This window comes from Nerophis ophidion, linkage group LG26 (genome assembly GCF_033978795.1).
Source record: "Nerophis ophidion isolate RoL-2023_Sa linkage group LG26, RoL_Noph_v1.0, whole genome shotgun sequence".
NCBI lineage: Eukaryota > Metazoa > Chordata > Actinopteri > Syngnathiformes > Syngnathidae > Nerophis > Nerophis ophidion.
Genome location: NC_084636.1, coordinates 11,713,247 through 11,727,601, shown reverse-complemented (window position 1 = coordinate 11,727,601; position 14,355 = coordinate 11,713,247). Strand labels below are relative to the sequence as shown.

General features: G+C 40.4%; 2 protein-coding genes across 3 annotated transcripts in view; one reads left to right on the top strand and one right to left on the bottom strand.

The window, feature by feature from the left end:
* osbpl1a (oxysterol binding protein-like 1A) overlaps positions 1-14,355 on the top strand; it is a 255,624-nt gene that overhangs the window by 62,392 nt on the left and 178,877 nt on the right. For both annotated transcript variants that reach the window (XM_061888874.1, XM_061888875.1), the window contains exon 2: positions 3,327-3,482. In XM_061888874.1, the coding sequence (XP_061744858.1) occupies positions 3,384-3,482 (99 nt within the window). In that variant the 5' untranslated portion in view covers positions 3,327-3,383. The remainder of the gene's footprint in view (positions 1-3,326; positions 3,483-14,355) is intronic.
* Positions 1-14,355, bottom strand: part of impact (impact RWD domain protein) — a 75,997-nt gene that overhangs the window by 37,393 nt on the left and 24,249 nt on the right. The window contains exons 6-7 of the mRNA XM_061888877.1: positions 14,186-14,317; positions 14,004-14,098 (exon numbers count right to left, since the gene is read on the bottom strand). Of these exons, the coding sequence (XP_061744861.1) occupies positions 14,004-14,098; positions 14,186-14,317 (227 nt within the window). The remainder of the gene's footprint in view (positions 1-14,003; positions 14,099-14,185; positions 14,318-14,355) is intronic.

The window sequence follows — 14,355 nt, the reverse complement described above, 5'->3', positions numbered from 1 at the left end:
TCTGTTAAAGGCCTACTGAAATGAGATTTTCCTTATTTAAATGAAGATAGCAGGTCCATTCTATGTGTCATATTTGATCATTTTGCGATATTGCCATAGTTTTGCAGAAAGGATTTAGTAGAGAACATCGACGATAAAGTTCGCAACTTTTGGTCGCTAATAGAAAAGCCCTGCCTGTACCGGAAGTAGCAGACGATGTGCACGTGACGTCACTGGTTGCAGGGCTCCACACATATTATCAATCAATCAATCCAATGTTTATTTATATAGCCCCAAATCACAAATGTCTCAGAGGACTGCACAAATCATTACGACTAAAACATCCTCGGAAGAACCCACAAAAGGGCAAGGAAAACTCACACCCAGTGGGTAGGGAGAATTCAGATCCAGTGGGACGCCAGTGACAATGCTGACTATGAGAAACCTTGGAGAGGACCTCAGATGTGGGCAACCCACCCCCCTCTAGGGGACCGAAAGCAATGGATCTCGAGCGGGTCTAACATGATACTGTGAAAGTTCAATCCATAGCGGCTCCAACACAGCCGCGAGAGTTCAGTTCAAGCGGATCCAAGACAGCAGCGAGAGTCCCGTCCACAGGAAAGCATCTCAAGCGGAGGCGGATCTGCAGCGTAGAGATGTCCCCAACCGATACACAGGCGAGCGGTCCATCCTGGGTCTCGACTCTGGACAGCCAGTACTTCATCCATGGTCATCGGACCGGACCCCCTCCACAAGGGAGGGGGGAGACATAAGAGAAAGAAAAGAAGCGGCAGATCAACTGGTCTAAAAAGGAGGTCTATTTAAAGGCTAGAGTATACAGATGAGTTTTAAAGTGAGACTTAAATGCTTCTACTGAGGTAGCATCTCGAACTGTTACCGGGAGGGCATTCCTGAGTACTGGAGCCCGAACGGAAAACGCTCTATAGCCCGCAGACTTTTTTTGGGCTCTAGGAATCACTAATAAGCCGGAGTCTTTTGAACGCAGATTTCTTGCCGGGACATATGGTACAATACAATCGGCAAGATAGGCTGGAGCTAGACCGTGTAGTATTTTATATGTAAGTAGTAAAACCTTAAAGTCACATCTTAAGTTCACAGGAAGCCAGTGCAGGTGAGCCAGTACAGGCGTAATGTGATCAAACTTTCTTGTTCTTGTCAAAACCTTGGAGAGGAGGAAAGCAATGGATGTCGAGCGGGTCTAACATTATACTGTGAAAGTTCAATCCATAATGGATCCAACACAGTCGCGAGAGTCCAGTCCAAAGCGGATCCAACACAGCAGCGAGAGTCCCGTTCACAGCGGAGCCAGCAGGAAACCATCCCAAGCGGAGGCGGATCAGCAGCGCAGAGATGTCCCCAGCCGATACACAGGTGAGCAGTACATGGCCACCGGATCGGACCGGACTCCCTCCACAAAGGAGAGTGGGACATAGAAGAAAAAGAAAAGAAACGGCAGATCAACTGGTCTAAAAAGGGAGTCTATTTAAATGCTAGAGTATACAAATGAGTTTTAAGGTGAGACTTAAATGCTTCTACTGAGGTGGCATCTCGAACTGTTACCGGGAGGGCATTCCAGAGTACTGGAGCCCGAAATGAAAAAGCTCTATAGCCCGCAGTCTTTTTTTGGGCTTTGGGAATCACTAATAAGCCGGAGTCCTTTGAACGCAGATTTCTTGCCGGGACATATGGTACAATACAATCGGCAAGATAGGATGGAGCTAGACTGTGTAGTATTTTATACGCAAGTAGTAAAACCTTAAAGTCACATCTTAAGTGCACAGGAAGCCAGTGCAGGTGAGCCAGTAAAGGCGTAATGTGATCAAACTTTCTTGTTCTTGTCAAAAGTCTAGCAGCCGCATTTTGTACCAACTGTAATCTTTTAATGTTAGACATGGAGAGACCCAAAAATAATACGTTACAGTAATCGAGACTAGATGTAACAAACGCATGGATAATGATCTCGGCGTCTTTAGTGGACAAAATGGAGCGAATTTTTGCGATATTACGGAGATGAAAGAAGGCCGTTTTAGTAACGCTTTTAATGTGTGACTCAAAGGAGAGAGTTGGGTTGAAGATAATACCCAGATTTTTTACCGAGTCACCTTGTTTTATTATTTGGTTGTCAAATGTTAAAGTTAAACTACCATTGTCTTTAATGGGAGCCTCCAACAAAAAGAGATATTCGGACCGAAAAAAACGACAATTTCCCCATTAATTTGAGCGAGGATGAAAGATTTGTGAATTAAGATATTGATAGTGAAAGAATAGAGAAAAAAAACAAAAGCGACGGCTCCGGGCGACGGCAGTGTGAGCGTTTTCAGATGTAATTAGACACATTTACTAAGATAATTCTGGAAGATCCCTTGTCTGCTTATTGTTTGAATAGTGTTTTAGTGAGATTTTAAAGATTGTAAAACAGGGGTAGGGAACCTATGGGTCTAGAGCCAAATCTGGCTCTCAGATAAATCTTAGTTGATATTGCTTAACACGATAAGAAATCTGCTGGTAATCTGTCAGGTTCAAACACTGATGACATCTATTAAACAGATGAGAAGCAATGAATCATGCAGAGACAGAGATCAAATTTGTCTCAATGAGGACACATGTGTCTTGGGCTGTATTCTAGTTACAAATCCAAACTACGTTCTAAAAGTCCAGCCCGCGTGCTTCCTCTATTTATTTGGGAGGTCAATTTTTAACATCACTGAAGCTGTCGCTGAGGGAAGGGGGTTATCCCGACAACTCCAGTTAGACACAATATATGTTTATACAAAAATGCAAATGTGTTGATGCTGGTGATATCGCCTTGTCTCTCTGCTCTGTCTGCGTCACGGCGGTGTTCGGCCTTGGCAGTCAGCTGGCCGTTCCTTGACACAGACACTGATACCAGAATGGCTGACAATCTTTTGGATTGCCAGTTTTGCACAGACAAAGAAAAATACTACTTCAGTACAATTGACAATAATCATAGCAACGGCCCTTAAGCATAAAAGTTGTGTGATAATATATACAAAATTACTATAACATAAGCACAGTGTTACAAATAACATTCAAAATATAAAACCTCCTCATGCATTTTAATCCATCCAACCGTTTTCTACCATACCTGTTCATGAAGTCGCATTAATGTTAAGAAGTACTTTAATTATTATTGGTTAACTTCGGAATAAAAATCTTATTAAAAAGAAAAAGAGGCTTATTATACTTAAAGAATGCTAGTGCTACATAAAAATGCATGCATTTTGTTGTATTCAGTGTTAAAAAATATTATATGGCTCTCACGAAAATACATTTAAAAAATGTTTTTGCTTTCATGGCTCTCTCAGCCAAAAAGGTTCCCGACCCCTGTTGTAAAAGATTATAAAGACATACCTCGAGGTCGGATGGCTCCGGTGAACACGAAGTGTCCCAGAGAAAAGCCGAGGAGCCAAGCTCACAGCTGGCGCTGCAGCAGGACGACAAATAATCCAATGATTTCTCCGGTAAGATATATATCACAATTTCCCCATCCAAAAACATGCTGGTTGACGTAGAGAAAACATGTTCGCTTGACCACTTCGCTTCACAACAAACAAAGAAACATCGGCTGTGTCTCGGTGCTAAAGACAGCTGCAATCCTCCGCTTTCTATGAACAGCATTCTTCTTTATAGTCTCCATTATTAATTGAACAAATTGCAAAAGATTCAGCAACACAGATGTCCAAAATACTGTGTAATTATGCGGTTAAAGCAGATGACTTTTAGCTGTGTGTGGTGCAGCTGCTAATATTTCCTGACAGTCAGTGACGTCACGCGTATGCGTCATCATTCCGCGACGTTTTCAACAAGAAACTCGCAGGAATTTAAAATTGCAATTTAGTAAACTAAAAAGGCCATATTTGCATGTGTTGCAATGTTAATATTTCATCATTGATATAAAAACTATCAGACTGCGTGGTCAGTAGTAGTGGGTTTCAGTAGGACTTTAAATCCATTAATGAACTACGAGTTGGATGCAATTATTTCTTTATTTTTAAGGGGAACTGCACTTTTTTGTTGGTATTTTGCCTATAATTCACAAAGCTTATGGAAAACAAGAACAAGTTTTTCTTTTTTTGATGCATTCTAAGTAGTAAATAAATGCGATCAAAAGTCGACTAACAATTGAGCCTATAGGAGTCGCTCTATTCTGCTTATAAAGCCCTGAAAACAACATCCAGACACCTCCATTAAAGTGTTATATATCGAATTTTTCGGACTATAAGTCACAGTTTTTTTCATAGTTTGGCCGGGGGTGCGACATATTTTTGCAGTGAGGAAGTGAGCGAGATCCAAAAAATGGTGCTTTTTAACATACTTACAGTGGGGCAAAGAAGTATTTAGTCAGCCACCGATTGTGCAAGTTCTCCCACTTAAAATGATGACAGAGGTCTGTAATTTTCATCATAGGTACACTTCAACTGTGAGAGACAGAATGTGGAAAAAAAAATCCAGGAATTCACATTGTAGGAATTTTAAAGAATTTATTTGTAAATTATGGTGGAAAATAAGTATTTGGTCAACCATTCAAAGCTCTCACTGATGGAAGGAGGTTTTGGCTCAAAATCTCACGATACATGGCCCCATTCATTCTTTCCTTAACACGGATCAATCGTCCTGTCCCCTTAGCAGAAAAACAGCCCCAAAGCATGATGTTTCTACCCCCATGCTTCACAGTAGGTGTGGTGTTCTTGGGATGCAACTCAGTATTCTTCTTCCTCCAAACACGACGAATTGAGTTTATACCAAAAAGTTCTATTTTGGTTTCATCTGACCACATGACATTCTCCCAATCCTCTGCTGTATCATCCATGTATCCATTTTGGTATAAACTCAACTCGGCGTGTTTGGAGGAAGAACACTGAGTTACATCCCAAGAACACCACACCTACTGTGAAGCATGGGGGTGGAAACATCATGCTTTGGGGCTGTTTTTCTACTAAGGGGACAGGACGATTGATCCGTGTTAAGGAAAGAATGAATGGGGCCATGTAATTGTTAAAAATCCCACTGTTTGTATCAAACATGCTTTGCTGATGAGTATTTGGCGAGCACCGTTTTGTCCTACTAAATTTTAGCAGTCCTTGAACTCACCGTAGTTTGTTTACATGTACAACTTTCTCCGACCCTGCCACAGAAGGACGTGTTTTTTGCCACTCCTTCTTTGTCTTATTTTGTCCACCAAACTTTTTATGGACATGCACAAAATGTGAGCTTTGTTGATGGTATTGACTTGTTGGAGTGCTAATCAGTCATATTTGGTCACTGCATGACTGCAAGCTATTTGATGCAAACTTGCTTTTACATATTGCATCATTATGCCTCATTTGTAGGTATATTTGAGCTCATTCAATTTGCTTTACTTATATCCTCTGTGCATGTAATTTACACTTGCTTTTCTCCTGACACATTATCTGCATGTAATATTGGCTGCCTTTCTGTAACCTATTTGCGTGCCGTCGCCAGAACACCGGTATAGACCACCGCAAATGTTACCCAGCTTGCAAATATGGTAATAAAACCACTAGATTCTAGTGACTAGAAGACAGCCAGTTGTTTCCTTTAACATGGACACACACATTTATACCTTTAGTCATTTTAAGCTAGGAATTTCGCAGAGTCAAAGACTCCGTTTTACTAATGTTTCCAATGTTGTAAAAATGTGTACAATAAATATTACATTTCTGTCAACAAAGATACTGAAATTCCACGACATAGTGAATTTGCAAACAGCTAAAATTATACAAAAAGCAAACTATAATCTGCTACCCAAGGATATACAACAATTCTTCTCAAAAAAAGAGAAATATAATCTTTAACAAAAATGTAATTTTAAAACTTTTGTACGCACGTACAACACTTAAAGGCCTACTGAAATGAGATTTTCTTATTTAAACGGGGATAGCAGGTCCATTCTATTTGTCATACTTGATAATTTCGCGATATTGTCATATTTTTGCTGAAAGGATTTAGTAGAGAACATCGACGATAAAGTTAGCAACCTTTGGCCGCTAATAAAAAAGCCTTGCCTGTACCGGAAGTAGCAGACGATGTGCGCCTGACGTCACGGGTTGTAGGGCTCCTCACATCCTCATATTGTTTATAATCATAGCCTCCAGCAGCAAGAGCTGTTCGGACCGAGAAAGCGACGATTTCCCCATTAATTTGAGCGAGGATGAAAGATTCATGGATGAGGAGAGTTAGAGTAAAGAACTAAATAAAATAAAAAAAATAACAAAAAAAGAAGCGACGGCTCCGGGCGGCGGCAGTGAGAGCGTTTCAGATGCAATTAGACGAATTTACAGGGATAATTCTAAAAAATCCCTTACCTGCTTATTGTGTAATAGTATTTTAGTGAGATTATAAAGTCATACCTAAAAGTCAGATGGCTGCGGTGAACGCCAGTGTCTCTGAGAGAAGCCGAGGAGCCAAGCCTTTTTGACAGCTACAGGAGGAGGTCCCATAATCCACTGAAGTCTCCGGTAAGAGCCAACTTAATATGACAATTTTCCCATCCAAAAACATGCTGGTTGACGTAGAGAAACATGTTCACTTGACCGCTCGGTGTTAAAGCTTCACAACAAACAAAGAAACACCGGCTGTGTTTCGGTGCTAAAGGCAGCTGCAATCCACCGCTTTCCACCAACAGCATTCTTCTTTGACGTCTCCATTATTAATTGAACAAATTGCAAAAGATTCAGCAACACGGATGTCCAAGTTACTGAGTAATTATGCGATGAAAAGAGACTACTTTTAGCCGTAACTGGTGCTCAGCTAAAATGTCCCCTCCAACCAATAACGTCATAAACACGTGTCATCACTCCGAGACGTTTTCAACAAGAAACTCCGCGGGAAATTTAAAATTGTAATTTAGTAAACTAAACCGGCCGTATTGGCATGTGTTGCAATGTTAATATTTCATCATTGATATATAAACTATCAGACTGCGTGGTCGGTAGTAGTGGGTTTCAGTAGGCCTTTAAGACCTTCAGTATATCTGCATGTGGAATTAAATCATGGAATGGAATAAGCAAATAAATCAAAACATATACTAATATGATCCACTTCAAGAAACTTTTCAAATTTCAAGTGTTTACAAAGTACAAAGAAGTACCAAAATAAACATTCTGAATTTATTTCATCCATCCATTCATTTTCAAGATAATCTTACTCCTCTCACAATATGAAATGTCATTTATTTCACCACGTATTATTTATTAATTTTTATTGCCATCACTTATGGAGTATATTGTGAATAAATTGAGAACAGGACGTGAACAGACATTTTAGCAACTTTTATGTAAAAGAATAGGGGTAGGACTAAATAAGCTCTGCTTCTTCCTACTCCTTTTCGAACATGTTGAATAGAGAAACTGAAGCGGTAGAAAATAGATGGATGGATGGGAATTGTGATGTATCGTGTTGTATGCTTGCATCTTCGAAATAAACTCAAACTCAAAAGATTTGTGTCAGCCTGCGACACATTCATTTTGATAGTAGGCTAATATAACTAATATAGACACTTACATCATGTCTTGCCTTCATTGTAACACTTATATAAGACTTTAAATTTTTTTTTGCCTCTCTCGACATTTGTGTTTTTTTCCGTCCAATATGGCTCTTTAAACATTTTAGGTTGCCTACCCCTGTTCTAGGGTTATCATCATCCATCCATCCATTTTCTACCGCATATTCCCTTTTGGGGTCGCGGGGGGCGCTGGCGCCTATCTCAGCTACAATCGGGCGGAAGGCAGGGTACACTCTGGACAAGTCGCCACCTCATCGCAGGGCCAACACGGATAGACAGACAACATTCACACTCACATTCACACACTAGGGCCAATTTTAGTGTTCCCTCTATTCCATCATTGAATTTTGATTTGTCGTTGTAAATTATGGCGCTTATTTGCCAATACTTTTGTCCATAAATGAGTAACAATCTCCTATTTGTAACGACACTATTCGGGTTACCTCGCCAGTGAAAGCATAAGGATGTCTATACCAGTGTTTTTCAACTAATGTGCCGCGGCACATACAGTCTGTTGTGCCGTGGGAGATTTTCTAATTTCACCTATTCGGGTTAAAAATATTTTTTGCAAACCAGTAATTATATTCTGCAAATTATGTGTTGTTGTTGAGTGTTGGTGCTGTCTAGAGCTCGGCAGAGTAACCGTGTAATACTCTTCCATATCAGTAGGTGGCAGCCGGTAGCTAATTGATTTGTACAAACCCCGTTTCCATATGAGTTAGGAAATTGTGTTATATGTAAATATAAACGGAATACAATGATTCGCAAACAATTTTCAACCCATATTCAGTTGAATATGCTACAAAGACCACAGATTTGATGTTCAAACTGATAAACATTTTTTTTTTTGCAAGTAATCATTAACTTTAGAATTTGATGCCAGCAACACGTGACAAAGAAGTTGGGAAATGTGGCAATAAATACTGGTAAAGTTCAGGAATGCTCATCAAACACTTATTTGGAACATCCCACAGGTGTGCAGGCTAATTGGGAACAAGTGGGTGCCATGATTGGGTATAAAAACAGCTTCCCAAAAAAATGCTCAGTCTTTCACAAGAAAGGATGGGGCGAGGTACACCCCTTTGTCCACAACTGCGTGAGCAAATAGTCAAACAGTTTAAGAACAACGTTTCTCAAAGTGCAATTGCAAGAAATTTAGGGATTTCAACATATACTGTCCATATCATCATCAAAATGGTTCAGAGAATCTGGAGAAATCACTCCACGCAAGCGGCATGGCCGGAAACCAACATTGAATGACCCTGACCTTTGATCCCTCCGACGGCACTGTATCAAAAACCGACATCAATCTCTGAAGGATATCACCACGTGGGCTCATGAACACTTCAGTAAACCACTGTCACTAAATACAGTTTGTCACTACATCTGTAAATGCAAGTTAAAGCTCTAGTATGCAAAGCGTAAGCCATTTATCAACAACATCCAGAAACTGTGGTCTGACGAGTCCACATTTCAAATTGTTTTTGGAAATATTCGACGTCGTGTCATCCGGACCAAGGGGGAAGTGAACCATCCAGACTGTTATCGACGCAAAGTTCAAAAGCCAGCATCTGTGATGGTATGGGGGTGCATTAGTGCCCAAGGCGCCATTAATGCTGAAAGGTACATAGAGGTTTTGGAACAACATTTGCTGCCATCTAAGCGCGGTCTTTTTCATGGACACCCCTGCTTATTTCAGCATGACAATGCAAAGCCACATTTAGCACGTGTTACAACAGCGTGACTTCGTAAAAAAAGAGTGCGGGTACTTTCCTGGCCCGCCTGCAGTCCAGACCTGTCTCCCATCGAAAATGTGTGGCGCATTATCAAGCGTAAAATACTACAGCGGAGACCCCGGACTGTTGAACGACTAAAGCTCTACATAAAACACGAATGGGAAAGAATTCCACTTTCAAAGCTTCAACAATCAGTTTCCTCAGTTCCCAAACGTTTATTGAGTGTTGTTAAAAGAAAAGGTGATGTAACACAGTGGTGAACATGCCCTTCCCCAACTACTTTGGCACGTGTTGCAGTTATGAAATTATAAGTTAATTATTTGTAGTGCATTCAATTGAATATGGGTTGAAAAGGATTTGCAAATCATTGTATTCCGTTTATATTTACATCTAACACTATTTTCCAACTCATATGGAAACGGGGTTTGTAGATGTCGGAAATAGCGGGAGGCAGGGTGCAGGTATAAAGGTGTCCAATGCTTAAACAAAAAATAAACAAAAGGTGAGTGCCCCTAGGAAAAGGCATTGAAGCTTAGGGAAGGCTATGCAGAACAAAACTGAACTGGCTACAAAGTAAACAAAAACAAAATGCTGGACGACAGCAAAGACTTACTGTGGAGCAAAGTCGGCGTCTACAATTTATAGCCGAACATGACATGACAATGAACAATGTCCCCACAAAAAAGGATTAAAAACAACTGAAATATTCTTTATTGCTAAAAAAAAGTAGATGCGGGAAATATCGCTCAGACATAAAATGCTACAGGAGAATACCAAAAAAAAAAGAAAAAGCCACCAAATTAGGAGCGCAAGACAAGAACTAAAACACTACATACAGGAAAACATCAAAAAAGTCAAAATAAGTGAGGGTGTGATGTGACAGGAGGTGACAGTACACCTACTTTGAGACAAGAGCTATATTGATGCATGCTTGGTTATGCTTTAAAGTCATATCCAACAATCGCAAAGACTTTTTACTATCAACTGAGTTTAGTTTTTTAATGATTTCTGTTGGTGGCGTGCCTCCAAATTTTTTCAACGCAAAAAAGGCGTCTTGTCTCAAAAAGGTTGAAAAACACTGGACTAAACAGTCAGCGTGAGTACGGATAATAAAGCCAATAAAAAATGAATACCTGGCAAAGCCAAATGCACCTGGTGGAACAAATGATTTTTCCTTGTTTTTTTTTTCCAACGGTAACATCGGAAGCCAAATTGAACACTTCCAGACCGTTGCGAGATATGATGTAAATGTCACACTTTGTTAATCCGCCGCCTGGCTGGCGGAAGATGTCAACATTTATTTTTGCAACATCGACACCTTCCAGCCGGTCCATGCATGTATGCATGAAGGAAAGATTTTAAATTGGATGAGTTGGTATTATCGGGGAATGGATTTGAATCATTACCAAGAAACACACTTGTTTGGTTTAGATTTAGCGATACCTGTTCACCCATGCTCGTGAACACATCACAACGGGACTGTGCTTGTAACACCTCATACAGTATGCACATAGTCTGCCAGAGAATAAGAAGCAGCAGCAGCAGGGCGGATTCGTGTTGCCAACTTAGTGAAAAATTTAGTAGGGGTGTCCTGATCCGATGTTATAGTATGGGATCAAATTTGCTTTCATCAAAAATATTTGATATAAGCCCCCGATAGTCTTGGAGCGTGTTTACTTTTGCAAAGTTGGAAAGCCAGTTTACATCTACCGAACCCCCAAGCAGTGAAGTTGGCACATTGTTTAAATTGTAAATAGAAACGAAATACATTGATTCACAAATTATTTTCCACTTATATTCCATTAAATACACTGAGAAGACAAGCCTGCGGCCTGTCTGGGTGTTGTTGATAAATGGCTTCCGCTTTGTCATTTTCTGTTAGTTTTGGACTGCCTTCGTTCCTGTTACTGCTCCTCTGGCTTTGTTTTAGTTTCAATGGGGATTAATTGGGTTCACCTGCCTCTGGTTAGTGGTCGCACGCTCACCTGTTGTCGACCACTAATCAGAGAGCTACTTATTCACCTCTCTCGCCACACTCGTCCTGGCTTCTTTGTTTGCTTTAAGCTACCATAACGTGAGTAGTCCCTGTCTCTAGTTCTATGCTAAGTGTAACATTGAGTGCGATCGGCACATTTTTTCTTCGTCTTGTTTTTCTGTTTTTGGTGAGTCTTAAATTTTCGAGGAATAAATCATGTTCCGACCTGCAAGTCCTGTTCTGTTTCGTTTGCACCCCAGGGGACCGAACTTTGCAGCAAGCTGCGACCCCCCGCAGATAATAGCATTGCAGAGTTTTAACTTGCACTTACAGATGTACCGACGGACTGTAGTTACTGACAGTGGTTTCCTGAAGTGTTCCTGAGCCTATGTGGAGATATCCTTTACACACTGATGCTGCTTTTTGACGCAGTACCGCCTGAGGGATCGAAGGTCCCAGCATTCAATGTTGGGTTTCCGGCCCTGCTGTGATTTCTCCAGATTCTCTAAACCTTTTGATGATATTACGGACCGTAGCTGGTGAAAACCCTAAATTCCTTGCAATAGCTGGTTGAGAAATATTGTTCTTAAACTGGACAATTTGCTCAGGCATTTTTTTCACAAAGTGGTGACCCTCGTCCCATCCTTGTTTGTATGAATGACTGAGCATTTCATGAAAGCTGCTTTTATACCCAATCATGGCACCCACCTGTTCCCAATTAGCCTGTTCACCTGTGGGATGTTCAAAATAAGTGTCTGATGAGCAATCCTCAACTTATTCAGTCTTTTTTCCCACTTATGCCAGCTTTTTTGAAACATGTTGCAGGCATCAAATTCCAAATAAAGTTTACCCGTTCGAACATTAAGCATATTGTCTTTGCAGTCTATTCAATTGAATATAAGTTGAAAAGGATTTGCAAATCATTGAATTCTGTTTTTATTTACCATTTACACAACGTGCCAACTTTACTGGTTTTGGGGTTTGTAAATGTCCTCAATAAGCACACAATGTTGGTCTTTTCTTGTATTTTATGAAGTCATTTACAAAAAATAAACAATGTATGCCATAGGAGCTAGCAGCTACAAAACAGCTAAGCACACTATAGCGCACAAGCTAGACATACGTAATAAGTGTCCTTAATTAAACAATATTCAGTCTGAAAGAGCATTTTTGTAAACATACAGTCAAGTACCAAATAATTATAGGTGCATATTAGGGATGTCCGATAATATCGGATTGTCTATTATCGGCCGATAAATGCTCTATATTGTAATTTCGGAAATTATCGGTTTCAAAAAGTAAAATTTATGACTTTTAAAACGCCGCTGTTCTGAGTGGTACACGGACGTAAAGAGAAGTACAGAGCGGCAATAAACCTTAAAGGCACTGCCTTTGAGTGCCCGCCAGTCACTTAATATCTACGGCTTATCACACACACACACACGAGTGAATACAAGGCATACTTTGTCAACAGCCATTCAGGTCACACTGAGGGTGGCCGCATAAACAACTTTAACACTGTTACAAATATGCGCCACAATGTGAACCCAAACCAAACAAGAATGACAAACACATTTCGGGAGAAATATCCGCACCATAATAATAATAATAATAATAATAATAATACATTTTACTTACAAGGCGCCTTTCTGGGCACTCAAGGACACCGTACAAAAACAATAAAATCAAACTGGATAAAAACGACAACAACAAAGATAGATAAGATAAGATGATTTACAATGAATAAGCGGTCAGGAATAGGTGTGTTTTGAGTCTTGATTTGAAGAGGGATATTGAGTCTAAGATACGAAGGTCTGGTAACACAACATACACACAACAGAACAAATACCCAGAACCCCTTGCAACACCAACTCTTCCGGGACTCTACAATATACACGCCCCGCTACCATCCCCCCAACCCCGCCCACTTCAACCTCCTCATGCTCTCTCAGGGAGAGCATGTCCCAAATTCCAAGCTGCTGTTTTGAGGCATGTTAAAAAAAAATAATGCACTTCGTGACTTAAATAATAAATATGGCAGTGCCATGTTGGCATTTTTTCCCATAACTTGAGTTGATTTATTTTGGAAAACCTTGTTATATTGTTTAATGCACCTAGCACCTAACAAAATTAGGCATAAGTGAAGTGAAGTGAATTATATTTATATAGCGCTTTTCTCTAGAATAAGAATGTGTTAATTCCAGGACTGTACATATCGGTAGATTTCGGAATCGTAATTAAGAGTTGGACAATATCGGAATATCGGCAAAAAAGTTATCGGACATCTCTAATATTTTCAATGGAACATATAAAATGTTGGTGTGGTTTACTTGAGTCATATTGCAAACATATTGCAGTCTACACATATCTCTTATGTTTGACTGCCATCTACTGCTCGCACCAACATTACACCATGTACCAAATAATAAAATTGCTTAATGCTTGTGTCCAAACTTTTGGCCTGTACTGTATGTCAACTGTGTACATTTTCAAAAGATAAATTGTGATATTTTTGCAGTGAGTACATATGGAGGGGTTCATTTGCATATCTAAAGGGAACACCTCCACACACGAACTGTTTGCAAACATACGGAAAACTGTGACTGGAGCATGTCCAAAAATATGTAGACCACGAAGTACATTCCCATTTTTAAAGTTGTAGATTTGGGAAAACGGAGCGGTGTTCTCTTAAATAGTCAGTCTAGCTTAAATTAGGTGTACCTAATGTAGTGACCGCCGGGCTTACCTGTCTCGGCGTCACCACGGCAGCGAGGTGAGGCTGGAAGGTGCTGCGCCTGTCTGTGATGCAGCTGCCATGTTTTATCTGCGGCACCTCTTCATCTACGGGACACAACGTCACACTAAGTGTGTGTCTCTGTGTGTGTGTGTGTGTGTGTGTGTGTTTAATTCACACTGAGCGATCCGTACCGTTTGTGTGTTCCGGGAAGAGATGTGTATCATCTGAGCTTCTCAAAGTAAGACCTCCGAAGTCGGGCACATCTTCTTCGTCGTCGTCCACCTCCTCCTCAGCGGTGAGGTTGACCCCCACTGACTGGTACACTTCAGGAGGTAGAGCATCAAGTATTAATGAATTGATT